General features: G+C 40.9%; 1 protein-coding gene across 2 annotated transcripts in view; it reads right to left on the reverse strand.

The window, feature by feature from the left end:
- The window catches only part of TMEM132D (transmembrane protein 132D), an 818,999-nt gene that overhangs the window by 605,013 nt on the left and 187,021 nt on the right, over window positions 1-26,965 (reverse strand). For both annotated transcript variants that reach the window (XM_016924625.4, XM_016924626.4), the window contains exon 2: window positions 14,816-15,704. In XM_016924625.4, the coding sequence (XP_016780114.1) occupies window positions 14,816-15,704 (889 nt within the window). The remainder of the gene's footprint in view (window positions 1-14,815; window positions 15,705-26,965) is intronic.

The raw sequence follows: 26,965 nt of genomic DNA on the forward strand, positions 1-26,965 counted from the left end.
TTAGGGTATCTGGAAGAAGAAATTTCTAAGCAGCAACGTGTTCAAGAGGTGACTTGAGTGCTGTTAAAAGCATTCAGTTTTATGTATTCATGAAGATATGGTCTTGAATTGGAACTTATGTTTAAAGGGAAACAGCACAAAAGTTCAGAAAATCAATGACCTGAAGATACAATAGAAAATAAAAACCCATTTTCTGAGGAGAAATTTAAGCTGGCTATAGAAATTTGCCTAAGTAATGGGGAGCCAAATGTTAATCACCAAGACAATGGGAAAAAATGTCTCCATGTCAGAGACCTTCACAGTAGCCCTTCTGATCACATACATGGAGGCCTAGGAGGAAAAAATGGTTTCTTGGGCTGGGCCCAGGGCCCCCCTACTGTATGCAGCCTAGGGAATTGGTACACTGCATTCCAGCCACTCTAGCCGGGGCTAAAAGGGGCCAAGGTACAGCTCAGGCCATGGCTTCAGAGGGTAAAAGCCCCAAACCTTGGCAGATTCCACATGGTATTGAGCCTGCAGGTGCACAGAAGTCAAGAATTGAGGTTTGGGAACCTCTGCCTAGATTTCAGAGGATGTATGGAAATCCCTGGATGTCCAGGCAGAAGACTGCTACAGGGGCAGGGCCCTCATGGAGAACCTCTGATAAGGCAGTGCAGAAGGAAATGTGGTGTTGAAGCCCCCACACAGAGTCCCCACTGGGGTACTGCCTAGAGGAGCTGTGAGAAGAGGGCCACTGTCCCCCAGACCCTAGAAGAAGACCACCAACAGCTTCTGAAAAGCTGCAGACACAATGCCAGCCCATGAAAGCAGCTGGAAAGGAGGGTGTACCCTGCAAAGCCACAGGAACGGACCTACCCAAGGCCATAGGAGCCCACCTCTTGCATCAGTGTGATCTGGATGTAAGACATGGAGTCAAAGTAGATTATGTGGGAACTTCAAGATTAATTACCGCTTCATTGGATTTTGGACTTACATAGGGCCTGTAGCTCCTTTGTTTTGACCAGTTTCTCCCATTTGGAACAGGTGTATTTACCCAATGCCGGTACCTCCATTGTATCTAGGTAGTAACTAACTTGCTTTCGATTTTACAGGCTCCTAAGCAGAAAGGACTTGCCTTTTCTCAGATGAAACTTTGAAATTGGACTTCTGGGTTAAAGCTAGAATGAGTTAAGACTTTGGGGGACACAGTTGGGAAGGCATGACTATGTTTTGAAGTGAGAGGACATGAGATTTGGGAGAGGCCAGGGGTGGAATGATATGGTTTGGCTGTGTCCCCACCCAAATCTGATCTTGAATTGTAGTTCCCATGATCCCCATGTGTTGTGAGAGGGACCCGGTGGGAGTAAGTGAATCATGGCGGTGGTTACCCCCATGCCATGCTGCTATTCTCATGATAGTGAGTGAGTTCTCATGAGATCTGATGGTTTTATAAGGGGATTTTCCCCTTTGCTCAGCACTTCTCCTTCCAGCTTTCACATGAAGAAGAATGTGTTTGCTTCCCCTTCTGCCATGATTGTAGGTTTCCTGAGGCCTCCCCAGTCCTGCAGAACTGTGAGTCAATTAAACCTCTTTCCTTTATAAATTACCCAGTCTTGGGCAGTTCTTTATAGCAGCATGAGAACACACTAATACAAAGACTAAACATTCTAAAAAAAATTCCTTTTATAAAAACAGCTGGACTGAATCCCATAGTCTAAGGACACAGTGGCAGATAAAGGTGTTTTACTCACGTTTTGCCAAAGCAAATCTCACACAAGCACTCCCTGGGAGGACTTCCTAAAGCCACAATGGAGCCAGTAACACTATTTATGTTCACGTCCATTCATATTGATTTCTCTCTTCCTACATTTCTTGGATGTTCCTTCAAGAGGTGAATACTTGAAGACGAGGGTTGAGACCCTGCTTCCCACAGGACCCCATCAATGGCCCTATCTCAACTCCCAGAGGAATGAAAAGACTGTGGATGAAATGTTTCTACACGCTTTTCGGGTTTTTTCTTCTAGCTGTTTTTCAATCAAATGGGTATAAAAATCTCACTGCGCTAGCCTCCTTTAAGTTTCCTCGGATGTTATAGGCTATGACTCAATAGGAGCAAACTGCTCCTTTCAAATGTGTTTATCTCAAATTCCTTGCAAGGTTGTCCTGAGTACTGTCTGTATCAGCCTGCAGAGTCTCCGGGGCCTTGTGGATGGCACAGCACTGAGCTACGGCACCTGTCTCTTCTGTACTTGCAACAGAAGTTTATGTAACATAAGAACAGTGGGGTCTTCAGGGATGCTCATGCAACATTACACAAAGCATATAAAGGAGGAATGTGAGGTCGAATGTATGCAGGTACAAATGTCAAATCTCCTATTTTGGGGGAACAAATTAATGTCAATTTCCTAATCTCTACCATAGAGATGGTAGACTCCTCATTGAGGAGTCTGCAGTGAACATCTGTCATGTTTTAGTCACCCAGGTTCTATGCCTGCATCCTGAGAGCTCCCTGAATTATCTGAGGAGGGGTAGTAGTTGTCCCACATTGGTGCTGATCTTGGTGGGAGGGTGAATGCAGGAGCCACTGCCAACTGGGTTACTGGAAGAGTTAGGTTGTTTTCTCTTCCTCTGGCACAACCAGGGGGGTGAAAATGTGACTTAAGCTTGCCCAGAGGACATTTTTTTCCTAGCACTCTGAAGTTTGAGCCACTGACAAAGGCTGGACAGATGTTCACAGGAGCATCTAGGGCTGCAGCAGAGGCTTGTTGGTATAGGCACTCCTCGCTGCAAAACTCAGTTTAGGCTTCCGAGGTCTAGGGAGCAGTTTTGGGTCCTGCTTGGCTCTGCATCTTCTTCCCAGCCTTTCTACTCATCTCTGGAACCCCCAAGAGCCTGCCAGTTGGCCAGAGTGAATTTCTATTGCTGAGTAACAATGAACCACCTGTTAGGACATTGTAGGGAGATTACATGAAACCACAGAAAACAGACCCAGTACAAATTCAGGAAAATGGTAGGCACTCACTCTTATTACATTCCTCTCTCTTCCCCTTTCCCTAAGAGGATCAGAGCACTCACACTGTTTGACACATAAATGTGTGTGAAGCCATAAGCCTTGACCAAACACATCTGACAGCTCCAAAAGAGCCACAGCAATCAACTGAGGGAGAGGGCCTTGAGCTGGAGCCAATGGGGATTAACATCCTGAAAAGAGAATTCATGAAACTGTGGGCAAAGAGGCTGTGCATATGGTTATATGGTGGCATTTTTCACAAACAGGCATTTACTTACATGAATCAATCATACAGGAGAGAGAGAGAGAAGTTTAAATAGTTTATTTAAATGTCTACTTTCCCAAACTACCTAATCAGCTTATCTCCACAATAATGAGTTAGTAGAGATGTAACCAGTGATTCTCAACTCCAGCTGCACATAAGAATCACTGCGAGAGCTTTTTAAAAACCCTGAAACCAGGGCCTCACCCCAGACTGTCATGTTGGGGTCAGATGGTCCTAATGAGCCGTTGCTATTGAAAACAACTACCTCAGTGCATCTCAGTTCCTGAGCTCCTCTCATGGTGCAAACACCTAATGTGCTTGCATTTGACTCTGGGTTATTTTCCACACATGGCCTTGAAACCCACACCACTGCTTCATGTAGAGCCTAGCCAAAGAACCTAGTCTCTGACCCAATGCTAAATGGAAAGTAGGTGGGGTGGAATTTTGGGGACAATGACATCCACTCATCCTTCCAATATTTCAAGAGTGACTGTAGTGTGTGAGGTATTATACTAGATAATGAAGAAACAGGAGCAAACAGATCAAGTCTTCTGCCTTATGGAGCAGACCTTCTAGGGAATGGAAAACTAAATGATATGTGCAATTTAAATAATTTCCAAGAAAAAATTGACAATACAATGTCACCTTAAATCCAAATGCAGAAGCTTCCTCTATGCAAGAGGTGAATTTGCTCTATGAATATTTTCTCCCACAACCATAATCTAGTCCAGGATTCTCTAACCAGAGGTTATTGCGTCCCTTGGGGATATCTGGCAATATCTGGACATATTTTTCAGTCGTCAAATGCGTGGTAGCAGTTAACAGGCATCTAGTAGTCAGAGGCCAGAGGTGCTTCTCAACGTCCTACAATGCACAGACTATCCTCACAACAAAATATTATCTGATCCAAATGTCAACAGTATGAGGTTGAGAAACCTACTCTACTCAAACCAACCCTATTCAAACTTAGCCTTGGGGGTTGCCTGACTTCTCCAAGGTCACATGGTGACCTTCTAGCAAAACATGGAACAGGGGCAGCACTTAAATATCACAATTCCACTATTTTTACTTAAAAGCTCCTGCTTCTGAATTGCACCTTGATTCCTGATCAGATATAGAGAAAATATATTTTTATAGCTGAGAAAAATGGGGCACCAAAAATCTAGACATGGTTTAACTCTAAATATTATACAAGTTCTCAGAAGAAAATGTAGATTCTCTCAGCCTAGAATTGGCTTCCCTGCCTCTCTAAGTGAACCCAAGCATGTCATGTCCCAACTCATGAAACCTAAATGCTCCCCAACTGCCTGCAGCATGACTCTTTGTAAACTGACTCCCAATTCTTCCAGTCACATTTCACACAACACTCCCTCTTACATCTGAACTTCAATTCTACCTATTTCTTGCACCTTTGATTTAGGGCATTGGATGAGTTTCTTCTAAGCCAATTAGCTTCTGGGTTCTAGGTTGGGATCAATACTGTCCTAGGGCTTCATGAGCCATACCAATACCCTTATAATAAATTCTCATTTTTCTTAAAACTGATTCAAATCATGTTTCTGTAACTTCCAAAACAATGGTGTTAAGAAACACAGTCCTGGGAACTACTGGTTTCAGCTCTGACGTGTACATGGCTTGAAAGTCATCACAATTATTCTTACAAGAAAAAGGAGGAAAAACTGAAAAGCACTACATTTTCTTAGACTCATTGGAGAACTGAGGTTGTAGGACAAAGCGCCACTCCCAAATGTGGAGAGACAGATACATTCAAGGAAGAAATAAATGACAGTAAAATAATTTTTTATTTTTCTTAATTGATCAACATATACTGTTTGTTTAAGCAATAATAGTAGTGATGAATCACAGCAATGCCGCAAAGGACATGAGGGTAAACAGGAAAACTCAGTTGTAAGTTACCTGTGCTACATGGGAAGTATTACAGTGCTACATGAAATTGACTCAGATTAGTTAAAAATGTATATTAAAAATTTTAGAGAAACAATTAATATTTTAAGTAGAATCAGTATACCAAGAGAGGATAGCAAATGTAATCACATAAGATACTGGAATCAGGCAGAAAAAGGGGCAGATACAAAACAAAGAACACATGAAATTAATAGAAAATAGTTAAAAACATGATCAGTATTAATCTATATGAAAAGCATTTAAATGTGAACAGACTAAATATACCAATTAAAAGAGAGAGATTGTCAAAGTAGATTAAAAAACATGATTTGCCTATATGATATTTACCAAAATTCCACTTTAGCTCAAAAGACTTTAACAAGTTAAAAGTAAAGAGAGAGAAAGATCATGCTAATGATAATAAATAAAAGCTTTAGTATTTACATAAATTCCAGACAAAGCAGATTTTACAAAAAGGAAAATTATCAGGGATAAAGAGGAAGCATTACTTAATGACAAATGGGCTAATTATCCAAGAAGTTACAACAATCCTAAATGCATATGCATCTAACAAATGCACAACAAAATATATGAGATAATCACTGATAGAACTTGAAGGAGAAATAAACAATCCCCCTATTATAGTTGGGAACTTAGCACTCCTCTGTGAGCAACTGATAGATCAAACAGGCAGAAAATCAGTAAGGATGTAGATGACCTGAACCCACTATCAATCAACTTGATCTAATTGACATTTATGGAATATTCCATCCAAAAGAAGCAGAATACACTTTCTTCTCAAAATCACATGAAACATTTACCAAGAAAGATTACATTCTGTGCCATGTAGCCTTATATTTAAAATAGAAATTATGCAAAGTATTTTCTCAAGCCACAGTAGTAATTAAACTAGAAATCAATACTAGAAAGATAGATGGTAAGTCCAACAGATTTTTGTTAATTAAAAACACACTTCTCAATAACATATGAATCAAAGAAGTCTCAAAAAAATTTAAAGTATTTTAAACTAAATTAAAAAGAAAATATAACTTACCCCCAATTTTGAGATGCAGAAAAGCAGTGCTTAGAGAAATATTTATAGCATTAAAAACATATATTAGAAAAGAAAATCTAAAATCAATAACCTAATCTAAAATTAATTAGTGTTAAGTGTAGACACCTAAAGAACAAATTATACCTGAATCAAGCAGAAGGAAATTATACAAATTAGAGAAAAAATCAATGAAATTGAAAATAGAAAAGCAATAGAGAAAATCTACAAAACCAAAAGTTAATTCTTTGAAAATATCAATAAAATTGATAAAATCCTACTCAGGCTAACAAGGAAAAAGGGAAGACAAAAATTACCAATAACAAAAATGAAAGAAGAGTCATCACTACTGATCCTATATAAATTAAAAGGTAAGTTTTCTTCTTTGAGATATATTGCACACCCTGGTGAATACAGTAGATAATAATGCAGTATACATTTTAAATTGCTAAGATATTAAATTTCAAATGTTCTCACCACAAAAATGGTAAATATTTGAGGTGATGAATATGTTAATTAGCTAAGTATTCCACATTGTATTCATAAACCATAATATCACTTTTTACCCATACATACAACTATAATCTTTCAATTTATAATTAAAAATAAAAATTAAAACAAAAACAAGCAAAACAACTCCTCTCAAAAAATAATACTAAATACAGCAGCTAACTCTATACCCACAAATTTTATAACTAGGATTTAAGATAGATGGATTCCTTGAAAGACACAAACTAACAAAACTCACACAAGGAGAAAGAAATACGTAGCATGAATAGCCCTATCTATTAAAGAAGAGTAAATTATTAACTCCCCCAAAAATGAAATCACCAGGCTCGGATGGATTCACCAGTGAAAATTTACGAACATTTAAGACATAAATAATACCATTTCTACACACTCTCTCCGAGCAAGCAGAAGCAGAGGGAAGATGTTCTAACCGTATTACCAAAACCATATGAAGACATTCAAGAAAAAACAAAAGTGCAAACTAGTATCTCTCAGTAACATGAGTATTAAAATCCTCAACAAAGCATTAACAAATTGAATCCAACAATATATAAAAAGAATTACACACCACACTCAAGTGGAGTTTATTCCAGGTACACAAGGCTGATTTCATGTTCAAAAACTAATCAGGATAATTCATTCACTGCATTCACAGGCTAAAGAAGAAAGATCATATGATTATGTCAACGGCATAGGAAAGAAACTGCCCACTTTTCAATGGGGTCGTTTGTTTTTTCTTGTAAATTTGCCTAAGTTCCTTGTAGGTGCTGCATATTAGATCTTTGTCAGATGGATAGATGGCAAAAACTTTCTCCCATTCTGGGTATATACCCAAAGGAATATAAATCATTCTATTATAAAGATATATGCATGCATATGTTCATTGCAGCACTATTCACACTATTCACAATAGCAAAGACATGGAATCGACCCAAATGCCCATCAATGATAGACTGGATAAAGAAAATGTGGTACATAGACACCATGGGATACTATGCAGCCGTGACGAGAAATGAGAGCATATCCTTTGCAGGGGCATGGATGGACTTGGAAGCCATTATCCTTAGCAAACTAACAAAGGAACAGAAAACCAAACATCACATGTTCTCACTTATAAGTGGGAGCTGAACAATGAGAAAACAGGGACACAGAGAGCGGAACAACATTCACTGGGGCCTGTCGGGGGAGGGCAGTGGGGGGAGAGCATTAAGAAAAAGAACTAATGCATGCTGGGCTTAGTACCTAGGTGACAAGTGCAGCAAACCACCACGGCACACGTTAACCTATGTAACAAACCTGCACATCCTGCACATGTATCCTGGAACTTAACAATATATAATTTAAAAACAAACTTGACAAAATGTACAATAAGTTTTGATAAAGAAAAAACTCTTAGCAAACTAAGAAGGAAAGAGAACTTTCTCAACTTCATAAAGAACATGAACAAAAAGCCTATAGGTGACGTCGTACTGAATGTCGAGAAACTAGATGCTTACTCACTAAGAAGAGGAATGAGGCGTGACAAGCCCTTCTCACCATCACTATTTTACATTGTACTGGAGCCAAATGAAAGAGCTCTCAACAGCCAGAGTGGGAAAATTTGAGCAACAAAATTCATAAAATAATATTAGATTAAACCCAAAGTATAAAATAAATATCCAGGTGTTCTCACTGAAATAAGTACATTATTGAATAAATACATAAACGAGGGAAAATAAGCAAATGTCCCCTGCAGCATTCTAAATAACTTAAGCAGCTATATTGCCCTCAAGGGGGTGAAGTATCACTTCCCTCTTCACAATTGTGAGCTGGGCATAAGCACTTCCTTCCAAAGCACAGCCTTGGGAGAATGGGAAAAAAGTAACTTTACGGTGGAGAAACCTGACAGACCCAGCCCCAGCCCGGTGCTGGTGAGGTGGGATAGGTGGCCGAGGAAACGACCGTGTCCTCAGGGTATGGCAACCTTGGGACCTTACGATCAATAGAATAAACCTCCCCATTAGCACCGTAGTCAAGCTCACTGAGCAGAGCAATCTTCAGTAGCGAATTTCCCCTGTAGAGAGCACGCGTATTTTGATTTTCCCTGTCCTCAGGCAGACTCTTTGCTTATTATAATAGTAAAAAACACACCCCTGGGTGGAGATTTCGGACGCTAATGAGACATGCGACGTATGAACAAGCTTGTGCAGCTACTGCGCATGTGCACCCAGAGGACCTCCCCCAGACATGCTTCCTAGTAACACCTCTTCCCACCTGCTCATGAATCATCATGTAAGGCTCCCATAAAGGGAGTCTCCCTAGTGCCCATCTTTGCTGTCTCATCCTTAGGAGCAGCCTGCCTTGAATCCTCTCTCTGGTGTACTATCTATACTAAACTTCACTTTCAAAATATGTTATTTTGCAATACATTGTTCTATGGTGCATTTCCTTTGCTGTGTGTCTCTTGTTTAAATTCTTTTAAACTAAAAAGGCAAGAACTGGGGTCTCACAGCAGCCGTCAGCCCTGGAAGTGAACATCAACAGTAGCAAGTCGTGTGGGCTGTACGCACCCTCGATGTGATAAACATGGCACTTTGCCTCTGTGGTTTTCCTCCCCCAAACCCATGATCCCAGTGCAATCAGGAGAAAGAGCATCAGACAAATCCCAGTTGAAGGACATTCCTCAAAACAGCTGACCAGTAAGTCTCAAAATGGTCAAAGCCACCAAAACCAAAGAAAGTCTAAGAAATGGTCACAGCTACAGGAGTGTTAAAGCAAAATAAATTTGGCCTGAGAAGGGCTCTATTTCCATGTTTGAGTCCTTGTGGATGAACTGCAACCTAGCTTAACAGGCAGACAAGATTGAAAACCTAACTTCGGAGTATGCGCCTGTAACCGTGGCTGAGTCTTGGCCAATCCCAGTGGCCATATTTCAACCAGTCATAGACTGCTGAGTGTTCAAACTGTGTTCAAATAAGGCAAACACTGAGCTGTAACCAATCCAGCTGTTTCAGTACCTCACTTCCGGTTTCTGTACATCACTTTACTTTTTTGGTCTATAAATGTGTTCTGGGCCGGGCACAGTGGCTCACGCCTGTAATCCCAGCACTTTGGGAGGCTGAGGCGGGCAGCTCACGAGGTCAGGAGATCGAGACCATCCTGGCTAACACGGTGAAACCCCGTCTCTACTAAAAATACAAAATATTAGCCAGTCATGGCGATGTGAGCCTGTAATCCCAGCTACTTTGGAGGCTGGGGCAGGAGAATCGCTTGAACCCGGGAGGCAGAGGTTGCAGTGAGCCGAGACCACGCCATTGCACTCCACCCTGGGTGACAGAGTGAGACTCTGTCTCAAAAAAATAAAAAATAAATAAATAAATAATGTGTTCTGACCACGAGGCACCCCTGCAGTCTCTCTGAATCTGCTGATTCTGGGAGCTGCCTGATTCACAAATCATTCATTGCTCAATTAAGCTCCATTGAATTTAATTCAGCTGAAGTTTTTCTTTGAACAGGAGTTCCAGGAGACATGACCCCTATATGTAATGCAGTCTCCTGGATGGGATCCAGGGACAGCCAAGGGGGGCAGTAGATAAAAACTAAGGAAATTTGAATAAAGTATGGACTTTAGCTAATAATCACCTGTCAATATTGGTGAATTGGGACAAGTGCAGCACACAAATGTAAGGTATTAATAAAAGAGGAAACTAGCGGGGACATACGGGAACACTGCAATAAGTTCACAAGTTTTTTGTGAAGTCATATCAGTTCTGAAATTAAAAGCCTGTCCGCCTCTCGCTCTTCTAGTTCAAGCAGCTCTATCAATCCCCACTAGGGTAACAACGGGATGTACAATCCCAGGTACAGACCACATGTCACTGGACATTGGTATAATTTGAATACACCAACATCTGTCCTCTTTGTAACAGTGCCCCAGTCTTCACAAGAGGAAAATGCCTCATCTCACTGGATGTATTCTTAATGAAGGGTAATTCGAGGAACCATTTGACTTCATGGAAGCTGCATCTGGTCCCTCTCCTACCCCTGGCACAGCCAGCTAGTAGACAGGTGATTCAGCAGGGGCTGCATGGAGGTCTCTGCAGCTTATGTGCGGATAACCAGAGGAACTATTGAAGGAATTCACTGTGAGGGTGGGAGAGAGTTGCTGAGAGGCTGCTGTGTCCACACGCAGCCACCAACCTCCATCAGACTCTGCCTGGCCAAGCTGGGTCCCGTGATATCCATCCAGTAAACCCTTTTATTTATTAATTTTTCTTAAATTAGCTGGAGTGTGATTTATGACCTGCAACTTAGAATATCACTGGATACACCAGGGCATATTTTACCTGAAACAGAATAAGAAAAAATCCTATTCTGAGCCAACACAGGTTCAAAGGTTACATCATTCAAGTGAATGAAGCTCACAGGGTCCATTTCAAACCACCGTATTATTTCCTAACAAGCTTTAAGTCTTCGGCATATCTGGCTACCAAAACCACCAAAGAATATCATCTGAGCCTCATCAATGCCAGGCTCACTTCTGCCCCTTGTCAAACACTTGTATTTTATTCTCTTGCTATCTCCTTTCTAAGCCTCACCTTTGCAAGAATATCTCCTTAGTAAGGTCTCATTCCAACCTGGTCTTAAAGCCAATCACAGTGCTAGGCATATGGCGCTTAACAAATTCTTGAGCATTTAAAACTGCAGAGACCTCAGCAAAGTGCACATATTTGTTAATAATCAGCAATTCATTCATTCATTCAAGAAATTTAAGGATGTCTCTGCCTTTAAGAACAGCCCCTTCTCTGAGCTTGTTCCACTGTTCTAGGCCCCCCGGCTGACTGTTCTGGGCTGTTAGGTAACCAAGGGAATGCTACACCTTTACTGGGTTCCAGGCTTCCATTCGGATCTGAAGACCAGAGCTCTTTGGAAACGGACTCCCTGTGGTGAAAAGCAATGAAAGAATAACTGGTCAGGGCATGAAAGAAGAGCCCCAGTTCTTATCTTCCTCCAGGCCCGTGGCAGGTAAGTAGAGACTGGGATGCGTCTGAGCCTTGCTCTCAGTGGGGGAGAGACACAGGAGAATGTGTGGCTAGAAGAATATAGAAGAAAGGGTTCCAGTGCTGTGGGATGCTTTAGTTGTTCACTTGAAGGAAAACATTTTCTGGGATTGAATGAGATCGTTAGATGTCTCAGGAATGAAAGAAAGCGTTTTGCTTTTCTTTTCCTGCAGATGTCACCTTCAGAAGATAGAAGCAGCAGGGTAGAACAGAGGTTGTAAGATGACAAACAGCCCCACCTGGGTTTTCTTGTTCTTAAAGAGTGAAACACACACGCATATATACACGCATACAAATACACACACAGAAAGAAGCTAACTCCTGTGCTTCAGCCGTCGCATGCCCCTGAGTGCCCCTGAGATCACAGGCACGCCGCCGGGGAGGTGTACAGTGGGTGGTCAGTCGCTATCAACAAAGAACTCAAACCGCAGCTGCTGCGTCAGTCCATGATTTGCAAATGTGCATGATGCATATTTGCACAGTCACAATTCGGAGAAAAGCGCCCAAGGATACTTGGCTGGATCCTTGAGGGTTATTTATAGCAGATGGCCAGAGAGAACAGACGCACACCAATTCTAAATATTTGGAAGCTATGCTAAATTAGTGTCAAATTGACTTCATTTAAAAAGATATACAGTTTTATTATTTTCTAATTATAGGGATTCAAGCTAAAGGATAATAATCTTGCCAGGTCCAAGTTAACCTCCAGCTGTTTACATAAACACATGAGACTCATCCATAATCAGAGCGTTTTAAGTATGCAGCAAGCACATTATTAATGCAACCTCTTAAACAGTGTAGCATCGTACCGAGGTAAACAGACATTCATGAAACATTTCCTTCATTGTTGTCTCATCTGTAAAACTGATTTTTCAAATTGAATTGACATTTCTAACTGATGGGCTCTGAACAAATATACTTTTGCTGTACTTCCCAAATTTTCCAAACTTTGACCTGCGAGTGGAGCCACCAATTTAGAAGCTTCAAATGCATTTGCTTGTGAATTTGCCAAGACTTGGAGCCTCATATTGTGCAGCCACACATAGTGAATTTCTCTTGGTTTTGTTACAGACTGCCAAAGACAAAAGCCACCCTTGGACCCTAATGGATATGTTTAGTGTGTCATGAAGTCATGAGACACAAAGCTTTTTGTGAAATTCAATGCTACACACCTCACTGCTTACACACCCGCGCACACACACACACACACAAGCTGCATGTGGCTCTCATCTCCTGAGAGTCAAAGCTTCAGGGGATTGCAGTGTTTAATCCTGCATTCAGAAAATCAAGTCAGTCGTTGGTGGACCTAAAAAATGGCAGACGGTATGAAACGGTGTAAGATCAAAGCTCCCCTATTCAAACTTTTTGTTTCCACCACCAAAATATTTCTCTACGTAAGCAGCCATCCTCACAAAGAATACTATGTAAGACTGTCGAACCCAGAAAAGTAAAACACAAAGCTAGCAGACCTCATTGAGGACCTGTGGCCAGCTGGATCTAGATCCAATTTCCAGAAGGACGGAAGGGAACGCTCATGAAGGCTTGGCCAGCACAGATGTGTTCCTGTACCCTACATCACTGCGGCTATTCCGTGAATGGCACGTCCAGCCAGGCCAAAGGTTTTTACCTTCCAGGACTTAGCCAAGTTCAGTCATGAGATGCATGTCCATTAGGTTCTGTTTCTTTAGTTAAAATAGTCATTTCTAATACTAGGTCACAATCAAATAAACTTAAATGTGCAAGGTAGAATCAAAACGGTGATTTATTTTCTTAAACTCATCCACCCTTTAAACATAAAGGAAAAAAGGGGAGGGGAGAGGGGAAGGGAGGGGAGGGGAGAGGGGAAGGGAAGGGAGGGGAGGGGAGAGGGGAGGGGAGAGGGGAAGGGAAGGGAGGGGAGGGGAGAGGGGAGGGGAGAGGGGAGGGGGGAGGGGAGAGGGGAGGGGAGAGGGGAGGGGGGAGGGGGGAGGGGAGGGGGAGGAGAAAGGGGAGGAAAGGGGAGGAAAGGGGAGGGGAGAGGGGAGAAGGGAGGGGAGGGGGAAGAGGAGAGGGGAGGGAGAAAGAGAGGGAGAAAGAAAAGAATGGAAAAAGCAGCCATAAATCCCATATGAAGGGGGATAGAGAGCTGGTCATTATTGGATGAAGTTTATAAGCCCATATGAAACATGCCTTACATACAGTTACACTCCTCATTTCAGGAGTCATAACACACATTTTATTACATTGCACATCAGGTCAAATTGTTGAGTTATGTAGCAGTTCTAGGACATTTTTAATAACCCAAAAACACTTCTACTAAACAGCTGTTGTAATCAAACTTGCCTGTGTTGAAAATAAAACGAAAACTATATAATGAAAATACAAACAAGGCTAGGCAAGTAGCTTCTCTCATACGTTATATTCCAAAGTGAAAACCAGCCCATATTTATTCTAAAGTACACAGAGCTTATTTTCAATGTCTTCTCTTTGGTATATTCTTATATAAGAAACTCAACAAATTCTACTGTATATTCTTCACACATTATGCTCATTTATTTTTTTGAACACTAAGTTCTATTTCCAGGGAGAAACAAAATGATAACTTTGAGGTTGGTACCATATTATACTTAGAACTTACATATCTGGAATAGATTTTGAGTTGGCAAAACCGTGTTGCCTGTCCTTTCTGACAACTGTTGCCATTTCATTTGCAGTCTCATTTCAGCTGTGAGGCATTTAACTCTCCCAGTTTTGAAAAGCCTTCTTGGATAATTTTAGCATTCCCCAAACTTGCTGATAATACCCTAAGCTAAGGGAAAAGGCGTACCATCCGCAGCCCCCCGGCTGCCCTATCAATGGCTTGGAAAATCTATTAAGACGAATATTCTCACAACCCAATTGCCAACCCCGAGCGATCAGACTGGTCTCTGTATTCCACGGTGCAGATGGAGTTTGTAAGAATGGGAAGGCCGGCTCTACTTCGGTGAGCGATAACACAGCTTTTCTGGTCAAACAGCTTCTGGAAAACACCACCTGATCGACGGGCGGGTACAGACAGACATTGGGAAACGACTTACCTCAACGTGAAGCGATCTTCAGTGGAATTTCTGGAGATGGAAACAGGAAAAGTCAGCACGTCTCCTTTCCTCACGGCCTTTGGTATATAGTGGATGGCCACGCTGTTGTCCAGACGCAGTTCTCTCAGGGAGGGTTTCCTGTGTGTCTGATAAAGGAAGATGCTCCCGATCCTCTGCAAGGGGGGCCCGGACTCATCGATGTCACTGTGGCCTGTCCGGATCCCATTGCTTCTCCTCGCATCTTCCCTGACGCAGTCCCCTCTCTCACCCCCTGGGTGCACGGTGTAGTAGAGCTCCACGGGGGTCCCCTCCGGCTGGTCCACGGACTTCTTCCTCCCGGCAACCACCGTGGGGGGGCTGAACCAGCTGGACAGGAGCTCCAGCTCGGCCACGCACAGCCCCAGGTCCCCCTGCAGCCGGCAGCTGCCCCGCACCTCTCGGGTCTCTCGGAAAGCAAAGACCCTCAGGCACGGCAGCTTCTCCCCGGCGCTGCGGTCATCCCAGTCTCTGCCCACGATGTGGAAAAGAACCTGCACTTTGGGCCGGCTCAGGTAGACTTTGTCCCGCAGGATGTGGGCTTTTAGTTTCCAGTTAAGAGAAAATTTGTTGGTGAATCCAAATGGGTTGGACGGTAGCATTAAATCCTGGGGCACCACTTGCTCGATGGAGAAAGGCCCGTAGCTGGCATTGAGGACAGGCAGCCTCCTGGATTTGTAAATCAGAAATGACTCCACCCGGGACTGCAGGCTGGAGTTCCTCATGATATCCTGGTTGGCCTCCTTCAGGAAGAAGGAGACGTCCGCGTTGTTGATGTGGTAGGTCACGGGGAGGTAGGTGGGCAGCAAGGAAAACCTCTGGATGCTCTCAAGGATCCCTCGACCTTCCGTCACTGTGGGGAGGGAATCGCAGTGCAGGCGTTAGTAATGCTAAGGTCCTGTTACCAGCATTTCAGACATCTGCGTGCCCCCTTCATAACAGAGGACCCTGTCTTCGTGCCAATTATGCAATTCCTTATCCAAACCTCTTAATCCAATCTACTCGCTTCATATTATTTGTTTCAGAAGAAATAAATGCCACCAACCTAAGTAGAAAACCAATATCATTTAACCTATAAAAAAGTTGAGCGTGCAAATAAATACAATTCAAATAAAGTTTTAAAATTTCAACTCGTGGTTATGGTGTTTTTATGGGGTTATGGTAAAGACTTGCTCTTTTTTTGATCAAAGGAGAGATTAGCAAGTGTCAGAAAGCTGTCACAGACAAGCTACCATCGACAGAGAGGCACCGTCCCATTGACTCAACACAGACTGAGATTGGAAACAGGAATGACTTCCTCAACACCTGGATCGATGCCACGTCCACATTCCACCTGATACATATTCCTTTGTGTTCCGCCCATATGCACGTTCTGCATTTGAGGACATGTCCAATGTGAAATGCTAACAGACTTGGGGCAAAAATAGACGCAGATGCACAATCATAAATCACATGGACAGTGTACACCCGCCCCCAGTTGGAGTTAAGGGGAGAGATGCAGAGAAAAGACCTTGGAAGGATATATTGGGAGGGGCCCTCTAGAAATAGATGAGATGAGGTGACCATGACACCAATGTGTCAGGGCCGGGCGTACAAAGCAATGCTCCAAGTCATCTGTGAAACACTGGACCCTGAACCTAAGAAGCACGGGAAGGGCAGCATCTCGCTTCCATGCCAGCCACATCCTGTGGACACTACGCCGTCACCAATGAACAAAATCCATTGTTCATTTTTCCGCACTGAACGTATCTCTCCCTCAGGGGGAGAAAAATCCAAAATGTTATTTTTACAAGTTGCCTTACATTCTGTAAGAAAAAATGCAGGCAGAGCAATTGCATAATCCAAAGAACCAATTTAAGGAGTTTTAGAAATGTAAACTATTGGCTGGGAACACTGACTTTCTAGGCAAAGCTCCACAAGTTATGCTGAAGCCCTTCTCGTCAGTCACCATGTAATTATCTTTGATTACTCGGACACTCATGGCGCCACCTTTCTCAAAGGCCCACGCAAACACACATCTGGAAGCGTGATGCCTTCCCGAGTCAGGACCCTTCTTGGCAGTCATCCGCCAGCAGCTGAGAGAGCCAAGAGCTCGGAGGCAGGGGTCCTGCTCCCGGCTTTGTGAGACGATGAGCAGGTCACTGACCCTCGTTGTTTTCCATGGACCCATTGGTAGCATGAGGGGGCTGACTGGAGCACTGTAGCCTCAGCCCAGCTGTGATAACACAGGGTGTCAGGCTGCATCCAGTTTAACTTCTAGACAAGAAGTTCAACGCATGTATTCAACCTGAGTTTACAGAAAGCCCTGGATGAAAAAATCTCTCCAATCATCGGCATGACCAAACTCAGAGCAGGCTGAGCTTCCATATAAACAACTAAGGCTTGTCTTGGACTGAACCATTTGAGACTGCTTATAAGTAAGCAGTCTGCATCCACCCAAATGACAATTTCCTAGGGTTCAACGTCATAAATATGGATTGTTTTCAAAAATCAAAATATCATAGATATAAAAAGGGACTCCATGCCTTAAAAAGATTACATGTTTTAACTTTATAGAAATAACTCCTGATTGATATTATCTCTAAACTTGTATCTTCACATGTGAGTTATAGTAAAAACAAAGAAGAGACAGAGACTATTTCATCCCCTCTCTGGGCACCCTCTCCCCATTTGCCTAGCCACAGTTCTGTGACCTCTCTGGCTGCATTATCAAAGTCACCTTGCTGGGATCCTTTCCTTGACTGTAGGATTCTGGGTTATGGTCTCCATCTGGGTTTTTCTGTAGCATCCCCAGCTTCCTGCATCAAAACACGTTATGCTTTGCTGTAATTCTCTATGCACTCCAGTGTGTGATATGCCAGGGAGCAGAAATGACACGCAGGGCTTTTTCCTCCGCTGTATTCACAATCTTTAAGAGAGTGCCTGGTAAATGTCAGGTACTCAATAAATATTTGATAAACACGTGAATGAATGAATAAACAAGTGGATTATGCTTTTTATGTCACAAAGAGCAGATTCTGTTTTTACACTAGGATGTTATTCACTGTCCTCTTGGCTTCCATCACTGTAATCAGAATCCTGGATCCTTTTATCCCATTAAGAGCTCCGTGTAATCCTGGTGATACGGGACTAAGGAAGATGGGCCTCTCCATGTAATGAGACTCCTATAAGACCTACATCAATTGATACAGTGTCCCCTATTGTTAAAAACACATCTTGGCACCACTCAGAACAAGTACCTTGAGCTGCCTCAGCACTCTTTTGCCATTCGTGCTAGAAACAGCCAAAGCCAGACAACCAAATTACAGATGCTTAAATGTTAATGCCAGACACCAAGGCTCCGTGAACTTCCCTGTTGAACATCTGACCCCGACTACTTGAGGACACGAAAGCTAATTGTGCAGCTAATTACACATTCCAAGGGCAATGACATCGGGTCCTCTGATTTTATTCAAGAAAGCAGTAAGGCAATCAGGGGTCACTGTGAACATCATTTGAAGGGAAGTAACTTCTTAGCTTTATTCCACAAATGGTCTATTAGTCATTTTGCCTGGTATCTGACCTAAATGTTTATTGCTTAAAATTGCTCCATTTTGACCTAAAGCTAGTGTCACTTCCTTTCTTTTTTTTTTTTTTAACTAATACTACAAAAATAATGCCAATTATGGTCCACGATGCACAGAATGAATGAAGTAAAACTCATTATCCTCTCATCCTTACAGGAGTGGTTACTGTCACTAAAGGACATGATTTTTATTTAACATAAAAATTAGCAAAGTGTTAAATTACAAAGAAGCTATACACAGTAAATCTCAGCTAATAATTTGCTAAGGACAAAAATTACTTTCTGATTGGGTTCCGTGGCTGTAATTCTTACTTGAAGGAGAGTGACATGTTCGCATGTTGAAGCAACTCAGTGGTCTGGGAGAGATTTTGTATTAATTTTAACATTTTTGAAAGGATCATTTTTCCCTGAATAATACTTTTTTAAAAAATATGGGAAGAAGGCAATTTGAGCACAAGACTCTCAATTTTCCCCTATGTGGACTCAAAAGCAATAATAATCGAATATGGTAATAGGCAAAAAAAGAAAATCTACATCCATGCTGAAAATTAGGTACAACCTGCATGCCATAGACTGCAAGAATTACTGGGACTCACAAGGGACTCAAATACCTCACATAGAAAACAGAATGATTAGGGCAGCCAGATAAAACACAAACACCTAATTATGTTTTGATTTCCAGTAAACAGAAATATTCCATAGGGCATGCTTATAATTAAAAATAAATATTTTTAAATGGTGTTTTTCTGAAATTCAAATGTAGCTAGGCGTCTTATGTTTTATTTCCCAAATCTGGCAATCCTCAGTATGGTATTGTCATAGAAAGAAAATAGTTGTCCGCTGAGTAGATAGCTGTAAGATATCTGATATCTAGGCAGCTGACAAATCTACCCTGATATCTGCAAGAGCAAAGGCCATGGGCCATGTGGGTGCTCCTGCACCTGACAATATTCCCAATGCTGGGAGCCAACCAGCTTTGCCATCAGCTGAATCAGAGACCCAAGCGTAGGGGGCGCCGCGCTGCACAGAAAGCCCTAAAACATCAAGGCGTCTTGCTGACGCTGTTCTTCCCTAACAGAGACAGTGATGGGGGCAGGAGGTTTGACATAGCCACACTGTGCTCCTGGAATGAGTCCAAACCTAAAATCACTTACAGGAAACCAGTGCCTATGTGGCCCCTGCACCCAACTCACAGAAGGCACCTTGGAGCAAGGGATCTCCCCTGCTGGGCATGTCAACACCCCAGAGCATCCTCACCGTCCCCCCGGGGATGCCGGGTCATATGGTAACATGCAACGCCAATGCAAACAAGGCTGCCCTCGGTGAAGGATATGTAAATAAACAAAAACAGAAGGAGAACGGGACCTACGAATAAAAGCTACAGGGTAACGAAGGAAATTCAGAAAGACATTCAAGAAGTAGAGGAATAACATACCTTTGAAGAGTATTTACCATAGAATATTGAAGTACCTTTTATACAAAATGACTTCGGAGCTCACAATCATCAAGAAAAGCAGAGCCTTTGTTGTTTTGTAAGGAAATAAGACTGAGATGGAAGAAGATCCTGAAGTATTAAAAGTAAGGAATTTAAAATGGTTTCAGATGCAATAACACAGATTTGAAAAATGCAGAAAATTGAATTTATCATATGAGAATGGGAGCTTTTGAAGCTTTCCCTACAGCTAAATAGAAAAGGCGAAGAAATGGAAATGATCAGTAAGAGGCTGTAACCATGTGAGACGCACATTAGATGTTCAATATTCAGATGATGGAGCTCCTAATGAAGACACCAGGAAAATGCAAAAGCAGCAGCATTAAAAGGCAAAAAAAGAAATGAAAACATTCCCGGGTTTATATACATATACAAATTCAAAGTAGATCTTTACATTTCCCTGATTCCAGAGAAAACCGAAAACACCACCTTTTAGGTATTTCTAAAAGACACAGTTGCATCAAGGGTAAAAAGTAATTCTATAAGCATTTATTTAAAAGTAAAATTTTAAAAACTAAAAACTAAGAAAAAAAATCAGATTGTCTTCATTTGCATCCACTGTACAAAATTAGATATTAAAAAATAATGATAAATATTCACAGAAATATTATGAAGGATGTTCTAACTGAACAATTATCTAATTGAACAATTATTTGCCCTCAGGATTTTTCTGGTAATTGTGAGGGCAACAGAAAGAAACAAATGTATACCATATCTTCTGCTGCTGAAAAGAACACTGAAGCATATTATCTGGGACACCAGAAGGTTAATCAAAGTGCAGTACTCAAGAATAGGAAAATCATGTTAAATGAGAACCAGATAAGCCCTGAAAACATTTACGTGTGGAATACATTCAGATAGAGAGTTTCAAATACAGGCAAAACCCCACACATCGAAAATAGTAATAAAAAATTCAGAATCCAAACACTATAAGTAATTTAAAATTTATAAACTTAAAAATGCCAATAGACTTAGGGAACAAAAGAAAGTTAAAGTGGACTAAATCTGTATCTTCATAAGAGATATCAGTAGATATGGCTTTATTTTAGTCAATGATAACCAAATAAAAATATGTCCAACTATACTTTTCTGATAACTTAAATTTTGGTTTCTATGCTTATAGATTAGTGGGAAGAACTGAGGAGGGAGGACAGAAACAGTTTACTGAATAATCTATTGAATGCACAGATAAACAAGAGAAATAGAAAACAAAATATGACAGAAGAACAAATTTATGAGTTATGATATTATATATAAGTGGCTTAGATTATTCCATTAAAAGACTAAGACTCTCGAGCTGGCTCAAAAGTTAAAAGAAAAAAAAAAGTTAAGCTATAAATTGTCTCCAAGAGAACTTAAATAAGTTGACTGAGGTATTTTAAAAATTAATGAATAAATAAACAACAAAAAGAATAGGCATAGATATTCTACAGAGAAAGAAAACTGGGGTCACAACTTTAATACAAAAAAAGTGAAATTCAAGATAAAAATAAGTAACTGAATTAAAGGTCTTAATTTTAATAAAAGGCACAATTCACAATGCATAAATAGTTGTAGATATTTTATGCAAGTATATACAGCCCCCAAATTAATGTAACAAAAATCTCTTAAAATTACAAGTAGAAATTGATAGTAACTAAAATTTGCTTAAATGTTACATACCTCCTTTTCCAGTCTCTGACTTATGAAGTATAGAAAAGTAAATAATGACATGAAGATATAAAGAACTAATGCTATTATAATCTCTATGGAGAATACACTCACTTAAAGTGTTCATGGGACCTTCCCATAAACTAATCATATATAAGGCTACAAGGAGACAATAATAATAATAAAATACAGAAATAATTTAAATGATATTCCATGATCGTATACACTAGAATATAAATTCATAACAACAGCAAAATAGAAACACTGCTATTTACTTGGGAACAGAAACCCAACTACTTAACAGTTCTTGAATCAAAATCAAAACAAACCTTTCCATTATACTATATTTACAAGCTGCTAATAATGGCAATACTACTACACATCAAAACATGTGAAGCAGCCAAAGATGTAGTCAAAAGCAAATTCATAGTCTTCAATAGTATCTAACAAAATAAAATTGATCAACTAAACACACAAAATAAGAAACCCAAAACAAAGTCTAAATGAAGAGCTCTAAAGAAGCATTAAGAAAAACAAAAGTAGGAAAATAACAATGTAAGACAACAAAATTGAGAATTAAATCAAAGAGGTGTTGCATTAGGAAAAAACTATATATATAATATATATCTATAATATAATAACATTGTAATATAATATATAATAGTATATATTATATATGTATATAATACGTATATATGTGTATATAATATATATTTCTATATGTGATAGATTGTTAGAAAATGAACAAATCATACATTTATAGTAATAGATTGTTAAAAATGAACAAATCATGCATTTATATAGTCTCTCATACAAAAATTTCCATAAAATAAACAAAAAGGAAGGGAAAGAAAAAGCTTGTGTAATTCTAGAAAGCAAGTAAAAGTTAAAATCCAAAGATTGGTATGAAATTCTAAAAGACATACAGTAGCATAGAGGGGCTGTTTGGTAACTGCACTCTCAATTTTTCTATAGAATATCTTATTTTTGTCTGCTTTGTCAGTTTCTGAGAAAAAGAATGTGTTGAAGCTGTCCCCAATACTTTTGGAAAAGTAAAGTTCTTGTATTTGAAACAGTTGACTCATATGTGCCATCAATATGTTGGACAGTACACAAGTATCTTCACCATTATATTTGGAGACCATGAAGGTATCTTAAAAGCAAGATACATTTCTGTCTTTATCAATTCATGGTATCATTCCCAACACAGATATTTGTGCTGGACGCAGTGCTGGGTGCAGGGGAAACCGAATTCAACAGGAAGAGCCAGATCGCTATCCTCATGAGGCTGGCATTGGAGTGAGGGGGACTGATTAAATATCAAGAAAAAAATAAACACCTGTCATATAATTTCATAAAATTGTAAGTATGAATTAAAACAGGGCCAGGCGCGGTGGTTCACACCCGTAATCCCAGCACTTTGGGAGGCCAAGGCAAGCAGATCACTTGAGGTCCAGAGTTCGAGACCAGCTTGGCCAACATGGTGAAAGCCTGTCTTTAGTAAAAACACAAAGATTAGCTGGGCTTGGTGGCATGCACCTGTAATCCCAGCTAGTCAGGAGGCTGAGGTGGGAGAATCGCTTGAACCCAGGAGGCAGAGGTTGCAGTGAGCTGAGATCGCACCAGTGCACTCCAGCTTGGATGACAGAGCAAGACCTCGTCTCAAAAACAGAAAAAAGAAAAAGAAAACAGGGTGAGAGGATAAAAAGTTATCTAGCCAATCAAATAAGCTGAAGACCAACTTGAGACAGGAAGAGGGGAGTGATATATTCCCAAACACACTAATCCTATTTAGCCTTTGTGAGTCCTGACCCTTCACCAGCTAAATACAAAGCCTGGAAATTAAAGTGGAAACCACACACCCTCTGTGAGGGATTCTCAACCTCAGCACTGCTGAAGACCAGCCTTGGTCATGGGGGCGTCCTGTGCCTTGCTGAATGCTTATCAGCCCCCCTGACCCCTGCCTAGGTGCCAGCAGCTGCCACCCCCAGCCCAGCTGTCACAACCACAAATGTCTCCAGACCTTACCAAGTGTCCACTCCAAGTAGAGGCTCAGGTAAAAAAAAAAAAACGAAAAAAAAAACCAAAAAAAACAAAACACACACACACAGTGCACTCATTTAACTAGGAATTCCAGAAAAAAAAAATGAATACTTTGTAGTGTTAGTCCCCAATATTCCAGAGAACATTATTTTTTGTCTAAAAATCACATTTTACAGGACACCATGTACTTTATTTGCTACATCTGGCAACCCAACTTAGGGAGAAAACCACTCCAGTTGGAGAGCTGGTGCTTCCGCTTTACAGTTGAGGAGACAGTACATACCTAGATGGTACATCATAGATAATACGTTGAAAAACCACATCACATGTCCTAACCATGCAGATTAGACAGGGAACGACTGTATCAGAACTTTCCAGAGTGAGTGTGGAAGACGTACTCAGATGAGACCATGGACATCAGGCGCTATTACACCAGACTCTCAAGATAGAAAGAAACGTCAAGCCAAGCTCAGAGTGATATATTTTTTCCTTAAAAATTGACCAAGAGTTTTTTAATGGCAATGGACCGTGCTGCTGCGAGTTTCATAACAGCAATGCTCTCATATGGAACTCAAGAAGAATCATGGTCGGGGTCAAATTCTGGGAGATGATTTGACAATACCTAAAAGAGGCTTGAAATTTCCTGTCTCTCTGCCCCATTCATTGTACATCTAAGAATCTATTGTGAGGAAATACAGAAATACTCTGAAAAATTTATAAGAATGTTGAGTGCAGTGCCAGCCATAAAGCTGAAAAATCAGCTACAAACTATAGATCCAAAGAAAGGATATGTAACTATTTATTAGAATAGACAAGGAAACCTATTTCTTGGTAGAAAATAAACTACAATTTTTGTCTTATAAGACTGTAAAAAACTCTGCTCAGCATCCTCTTAACTGCCACCTTCTCCTCAGATTCTGAATTTCTTTGCCTCGCACCAAAGAAGTAGAAGCAAAAGGTTCCCAAAGGAAAACATCTCAGAATGTTGGATTCACCGGAGTGGGCCTCCTTCCTCCTGACGTCTTGGATTTTTAATATCCTGTGTGCCTCCAAAGCTCTCTAATGCCTTTAATGCATGTTTTTTTGTTGTCGTATTCTTCAGCTTTTCTACTTGTTCTCAGTAGGAGGTTTGACCTAGTGGCCTGAAGCAAATATCACATAAATTATTATAGACTGAATAAAGAAAGAGGATGTTTAGCTTATAACACAAAAATGTATATCATACTTCATAGAATCTCAGATCCTATTAATTTTAAAGTAAACCATTATTTTATGTACCACTAAGAGGCTGAGCTATGACACAAAAATTGTAATCTCTTAGAATTTTTACTTTATACTCATTGAAAATTTATTTTAAAAGCATTTACATATAGAAGTGCTTAAGACATGAACATTTATGACCAGCCCTAGCAAATGAACTGAATCCCAAGTAATTTCAGGACAAAAGAAATGTGAAAACATCATAAATTTTAAGACATATTCTAATTTCAGAGATAGCACGTATGAAAAGAAAGTCTCAGAATCAATGAAACGTATACAGTATACCCACATCAAGGAAAAACCGAAGAGAAGTATAGCAACCATGAATAATAGTTGTATCGGCCTGGTGGGATTTGGGGTGTTAATTTTCTTCCTAAGTGTTGTGTTTTCCTTTAAATTTTCCCATTATCGCTAATGGTCATTATTAATTTTTATTTATTTATTTATTTATTTTTGAGACAGAGTCTCACTGTGTCACCCAGGCTGGAGGGCAATAGTGCAATCGCGGCTCACTGCAACCTCCACCTCTCGTGTTCAAGTGATTCTCCTGCCTCAGCCTCCCAAGTAGCTGGGATTACAGGTGCCTGCCACCACACCTGGCTAATTTTTTTGTATTTTTAGTAGAGACGGGGTTTTGCCATGTTGGCCAGGCTGGTCTCGAACTCCCGACCTCGGGTGTTCCACCCACCTCGGCTTCCTAAGCTGCTGGGATTACAGGCGTGAGCAACGCGCCCCGCCGATTATTTATTTTTAATTGGAAAAACATTATGCAAAATATCTCTTGCCCATTTATTTTATCTATTTTATTGCAAACACTTAAGTGCATTTCGGAGTGTCTTTCTTAGGATCACTTTTAAAACTTGAATGTAAGACAAACTAGGTCCAGAGAGAGGCGAACACTTGAAAGCCCGCAGCCATGCTCCTCTCCCCTCAGGCTTCGCACCTTGGTATTCTTCCCTTCCGCCGCCTCCTCTCAATGTCAGTGTGTTCAGCCTTAGTGCGCGCGCTGCCTCTCCCCTACCCACGCGCATTCCCTGGGTAACCACATCCACTCTCTAGGCTTCGATTTGCATCTCCAGACTGGAACCCTTCCTCAACCTCCACTAAAAAATCCCTCGTCCTTCTCAGCACCTTTCCTCAGAGATCTCACAAGCATCCAAAACTTGAAAGGTAACGCTTCATTGGCCCCCTAAATACACTTGCATTGGTCCCCCTAAAACCTCTCTTCTCACCCATGTCCCAGCTCAGAAAATGCAACTTCCGTTGTTCCAGTATCACATGCCAAAACCTTGGCGCCATGCATGGCTCCTCTCTGCGTTTCACATCTGTGTACAATCCACAGCATAAGCTCTCGGCTCTATGTGATAAATATATCTAGAATCTGAACTCCTCTCCGCTCCCAGCAGCGCTCTGTATCAATCAGGTTCCAGGTGGAAAGCACTCAGCCTGCTCAAATGGAAGGTTGTTTAAACATGGGATTATATAGGCCAGGCACGGTGGCTCACGCCTGTAATCCCAGCACTTTGGGAGGCCATGGCGGGTGGATCACCTGAGGTCAGGAGTTCGAGACCAGCCTGATCAACATGGTGAAACCCCATCGCTACTAAAAATACAAAAAATTAGCCGGGCATGGTGGCGCAGGCCTGTAATCCCAGCTACTTAGGAGGCTGAGGCAGGAGCATCACTTCAACCCGGGAAGTGGAGGTTGGAGTGAGCCGAGATCGCACCATTGCACTCCAGCCTTGGCAACAAGAGCGAAATTCCATCTCCAAAAAAAAAAAAAAAAAAAAAAAAAAAGAAGGATGGGATTATATAAAGGAGGTGGGATTATTATATATTCATATTATAAATATATATTACATATTTACATTATGTATTATATAAAGGATTATAAAAAATCCATGTGTATAATGAATGAAAATAGGACTATAACAGGTAAAAGTTGATAGTGTCCTTTGGATCAAAGTCCCAGGGTTGTGCTAAAAGTGAGAGAAGTCGAGGGCTTCCTGAATGTTGAGCCCCAGAGTTGGAAACCACCTTGTGGAGCATCTGGGAAAGTCTTCAGTACATCCTCAGGTTATTTCTTATTTAGTAAATACCCTTG

This window comes from Pan troglodytes, chromosome 10 (assembly GCF_028858775.2).
Source record: "Pan troglodytes isolate AG18354 chromosome 10, NHGRI_mPanTro3-v2.0_pri, whole genome shotgun sequence".
In the NCBI taxonomy this organism is placed as follows: Eukaryota; Metazoa; Chordata; class Mammalia; order Primates; family Hominidae; genus Pan; species Pan troglodytes.